At 42.1% G+C, this 5,362-nt stretch overlaps 1 protein-coding gene across 1 annotated transcript; it reads left to right on the top strand.

Moving 5' to 3' along the window:
• Window positions 1-603: 603 nt before the first annotated feature.
• On the top strand, window positions 604-5,115 carry LOC123751877 (hepatic lectin). The gene is made up of 5 exons (XM_069314753.1): window positions 604-989; window positions 1,607-1,651; window positions 2,120-2,173; window positions 3,132-3,311; window positions 3,413-5,115. The coding sequence occupies exons 1-5, from the start codon at window positions 704-706 to the stop codon at window positions 3,664-3,666; spliced, it is 819 nt and encodes a 272-aa protein (XP_069170854.1). The 5' UTR covers window positions 604-703; the 3' UTR covers window positions 3,667-5,115.
• Window positions 5,116-5,362: the final 247 nt, after the last annotated feature.

Genomic DNA, 5,362 nt, shown 5'->3' with positions numbered 1-5,362 from the left:
GTGTGTGCGTGCGTGGGTGCGTGTGTGTGTGTGTGTGTTTACTAGTTGTGTTTACTAGTTGTGTTTTTTGCGGGGGTTGAGCTTTGCTCTTTCGGCCCGCCTTTCAACTGTCAATCAACTGTTTACTAACTACTTTTTTTTTTTTTTTTTTTTTTTCTCCACACCACACACACACACACCCCAGGAAGCAGCCCGTGACAGCTGACTAACTCCCAGGTACCTATTTACTGCTAGGTAACAGGGGCACTTAGGGTGAAAGAAACTTTGCCCATTTGTTTCTGCCTCGTGCGGGAATCGAACCCGCGCCACAGAATTACGAGTCCTGCGCGCTATCCACCAGGCTACGAGGCCCCGTAGCAGTGTGCAGCAGTGTTTAGGTATGGCAGTGTGTGCGTGCGTGTGTGTGTGTGTGTGTGTGTGTGTGTGTGTGTGTGTGTGTGTGTGTGTGTGTGTGTGTGTGTGTGTGTGTGTGTGTGTGTGTGTGTGTGTGTGTGTGTGTGTGCGTGTGTGTGTGTGAGTGCGTGCCTGCGTGTGTGTATGTGTGTGTGTGAGTGCGTGCGTGCCTGCGTGTGAGTGTGTGTGTGTGTGTGTGTGTGAGTGCGTGCGTGCCTGCCTTCCTGCGTATGTCCATGCCAGGCGAGTGTATAAATAAAGCAACAACGGGTGCCTGCCTCACTCCCCCAAAGATCACCGAGAGGTCGCCATGGCAACATTCTCAGCCATCCTGCTGTCGGTGCTGGCGCTGGTGACGGCTGCCCACGAGATTCAGACACTTCAAGATCTGTCCAACACGCTGCTCCTCAACCAGCTGGCAATGTCCAACATGCCTGGTGGACCAAACTCTCACAAGTCGAGCCTGGCCTCGGGCCGGGCTTGGGGAGTAGAACTCCCAGAACCCCATCAACCAGGTATCAACCAGGTATCAAGAGGTACTTGGGTATGGTGGAAACTACAAACTATGCTGGCTGAACGTGACTCCGGAACCAGAGGTAAGGAGACTACTGGAGCAGCTTCACAGTCACGTAGGAGCTGTTGAAGTTTGCTGTTGTAGAAATTGTAATCCAGTTGGATGATTAAGCTGGTGTTGAAGTGTGGTGTGCCAGTAAGTGTAGCTGAGATGGATGACAGAGTTGGTGTTGGAGTGTGGTGTGGCAGTAAGTGTAGCTGACATGGATGATACAGCTGGTGTTGGAGTGAAGTTCAGTGATTATATTTCTTTAAATGAAAATATTCTTTTCTAGTCAGTACCTTGGTCAGTTACTTTCTTATTTAATTACAATTTCCTTCTCAATAGTAGTAATAATTTGTCAACATTATAACCTAAGCTGATCACAAATTTATCGTTTTGAAAACAGACACCGAATGTTAGGAGGTAACATACATTGAAGGTTTAGGAGACAACATACATTGCAGGTTCAGGAGATAACATACACTGAAGGTTCAGGATATAACAGACATTGTAGGTTCAAGAGATCACAGATATTGCAGGTTTAGGAGACAACAGAAGGATATAAGACAGAAGCGACCAAGACTACATAAACTACTGTTAACTCTATTCATTACCGACCATGTTATTGTAATGTGGTTTTCGTCGTTTATATTTCAGTAATAAGAGAGTGGCTGAACGACCTGCAATCAAACATTACCTCCGGTGAGTGGCTCTTGCCTTTGTACACTTGTTCTTAATTTGTTTATGTCAACTACTCACAAGAGAGTATGGTGCAACCTGGCTCCTCTCTAGTACACTTTGCTAGTGTGTTGTGACAGAAGCACTCTGAGGAGCCAGACATTACTAAAGGACTGCTTAACTGTGAATTGGCATTACATTTGATATGTATATAGTGTACTGAGTACGGTCTTTCTCAGTTAAGAGTTCATCCTCTTAACAGAAATTCCTCTTCTGAGAGTCAAGCGCCTCGACCCGTTTGAGGATCACTGCTCTGGAGGACCATTGAAACTTTTACATACTGATTTTTTAACAAATTTTAGATGAATAGTTTATTGTTTAATAAAGTGATTTTAAACGACTCTTCTTGACTGATAAATGTCAATTTTATAAATATTTCGCTTTCAAGATCTTAATCAGAAATTATTCACATAATTTGTTTTCCCTTTCCAGAAATAGCGGCTTTGCAGAACGTTGTTAAAGCTAATGGTGATCCCCAAGATGCTGGTAAGGGTAATAGTGTTCCCCATGGTGATAGTGAAGGTTATGGTGTTCCCTAATATGATGGTGAGAATTATGGTGTTCCCCAAGATGATAGTGAAGGTTATGGTGTTCCCTAATATGATGATGAGAATTATGGTGTTCCCCAAGATGATGGTGAGGGTTATCGTGTTCTATAATATGATGGTGAGGGTAATGGTGTTCCCCCAAGATGCTGGTAAGGGTAATAGTGTTCCCCATTAGAGACAAAGAAGTTATAAAACAGCATCACTATCAACAGCATTATCCAAAAACGTCACGACGAAGTTCAAAACTGCTCATCATTGCCACCACCAGTGACCATAGGAAGTTGCACACACTTAAAGCCATCTGTATTAAGGGGCGTTCACTATTGATGAATACGTAAATTCATTTGACATCAAATATTCACTTGTCTGATGGGCCTCTTTAGCATTAAGAGAAGGCACATGTCGTATTCGAAAACTGTTCCCCTGGTTCACCTGACCTTGTAGTTCCCTTGTTCACCTGACCTTATAGTTCCCTGGTTCACCTGACCTTGTAGTTCCCTTGGTCACCTGACCTTGTAGTTCCCTTGTTCACCTGACCTTATAGTTCCCTTGGTCACCTGACCTTGTAGTTCCGTTGTTCACCTGACCTTGTAGTTCCCTTGGTCACCTGACCTTGTAGTTCCGTTGTTCACCTGACCTTGTAGTTCCCTTGTTCACCTGACCTTGTAGTTCCCTTGTTCACCTGACCTTGTAGTTCTCTTGTTCACCTGACCATGTAGTTCATAGGTCTCATTAGCTAAGAGCTCACCTCACCCGAGCACAAGCTTGACATGACCTTCATGACAAACTACATTCCACTAAAAATCTTAAGTAATGTTTCATTGAATATAAAAGCCTCGACATAAGAGTTGCCTAATATATTCATCTCCATGAGTCGTGTGCTCTGTCGCCCACAGGGGTCGTGGAGTGCGTGGCACCGTTTGTGGACGTGTATGGTCACTGTATCTTGGTGGAGATAGCACTGAGGGGAACTTGGGAAACAATGAGACGTCACTGTCAGCAGAAGGGCGGCGAGATTGTCAAGGTTGACTGTGGCAACTTCATGTATTACCTCGTCAGGTACCTTCACAGTAACGGTGAGTTCTTCAGCTCAAGACCTATGTCGTTTGTGAAAACTGTATTATAGCATAATAATTTCTCTCTGTCAATATTCTCCTGTTCTTCAATATGTCCGCAGGTCTGGCTAAGTTGGATTACTGGGTCGGTGGGAGAGATGAAGGCCACGAGGGATCTTTCTTCTGGACTGATGGTACCCAGGTCAAGATGGGAACCCCCTTTTGGGGTGACGGCATTACTGACAATATTCAGGAGCCCGACGGAGGAACCAATCAAAACTGCATAGTGATGGCAACGGAAGATCATTATTTTTTCTTCGATGATTCTTGCAATATCAGTTATGCAGTTATTTGTGAGAAACTAAAATTGTCCTAGGAACAATACCTGCCTTCTGTCTTTGAAGTATCAGGTGCTTTATGTCCTCGGAGTAACACCTTCCTCATGACCTTGGAGTATCACCAGCCTCCTGATCTTGGAGGAGCACTTGCCTCCTGACTTTGGAGTAACACATGTGGGGAATTCTGACTCATGGGATTTTATTTATTTTATTTTAATTATTTTTAATTTATATATTTAAAGAATGTTTATTTATGATGTATAATTATTTCTTTTATTATTTCATTCGATAGCTTAGTGAATTGTATGCCTTATTGAGCGGACTGTATGGATTTAAATTCTCCCACATGTCATATCCAAACACAAGAGGGGGGTTAATTAATTATAGTACCTATCAATCGAGAACATATCAATTGACAGGAAAATTTATACTAAATTTTAGTTTAAAAATCTACTGGTATTAGTTTTGTACTCAACGCCTTAACTGATTTGAAGGCTTCAGTGTGGGTACAACTGTTGGGTTATGAACAATCTGCCAAATAAGAGCCTCGTGGTCTATGGTGTCTGTTCTCATGTGAAACAACCGGTTGAGGTCGCTTGGTTTCCCTGGTGACCACAGAAGATTTGCCAGATGAATACAATATAATAACTGCAAATATACTTCCTATCACAGATATGGCACGTTAATTATGTTTAGTTGAGTGATTGTGAGAGGCTTACCGTGTTTTATTGGTTTACCTGACTCATCACCGGTTAGCTATAATTATTATATTATTCGGCCCTGTAATAAGATGTATTATTTTCACTATCCGGATACGAGGTACTCTCATTATTTAGAGGTTACGGCAGCTGAAGAACGTAGGGATGGCTCGGGTTACGAGTACAACTGTAGCTGCTTCTTTGTGCTACCTCACTTATTTATTATTAACATCTTTATTGACAAATTTAATTACAATTTTGCCTACTCTGAGAATTTCAATTAAGTCTTATTAAAGTGAGGATAATGCTGGTATTCACTGTCACGCAAGACTGAGGGTCATACACAAGAAAATAGGTCTAAACTGGCACATATATATATCATGGTTACAATCAATGTTTTAATGTATGAATATGTAAAAACAACTTTCTATTGTGCACTGCCACACAAGGGCAGGGATGGGTCACATAAGTGATGCAGCTTGAAAGTAATATAAATAAAGTTGTTCTGGATAGCAATGCTGTTTCAACAATGGCTACCTCCCTGCCCCCCCCCCCCCCCCTCGATGTCTGGTGACGCCTCCAGAACCGGTTCAATTTCTTTCTATTTGTGGGCAAAGGTTGGGAGGCGAAGATTTTAATTATGGATTTATTTGATCTAGTCACAGAGGAAAGTTTTTTATTCTTTATAATGCTGGACTGAGGGTTTTAATGATTGTTGATATTTTATTAATATATTTTGTGATGACGTGGCAATGTATATCCCATGTTTAAGTAAAAATTTTACTGTAATATCGTTTTCTTTCAAAGAGTTATTAAATTAATTTGGGTTAGTATGGCTTAATGGATTCATACAAGAACAGCAACACTATTAGTTGCTTATTGTAACTAAAATTATTAAAGGAGGTCGTTTTTTTCCGACAACACTTGCCTCCTGACCTTGGAGTAACACTTGCCTCCTGACCTTGGAGTAACACTTGCCTCCTGACCTTGGAGTAACACTTGCCTACTGACCTTGGGGTAACATCTGCCTCCTGAC

The sequence above is a fragment of the Procambarus clarkii genome, chromosome 80 (genome assembly GCF_040958095.1).
Source record: "Procambarus clarkii isolate CNS0578487 chromosome 80, FALCON_Pclarkii_2.0, whole genome shotgun sequence".
Lineage (NCBI taxonomy): Eukaryota > Metazoa > Arthropoda > Malacostraca > Decapoda > Cambaridae > Procambarus > Procambarus clarkii.
The sequence above is the reverse complement of the archived record's forward strand: the minus strand, read 5'-3'. Positions and strand labels throughout refer to the sequence as shown.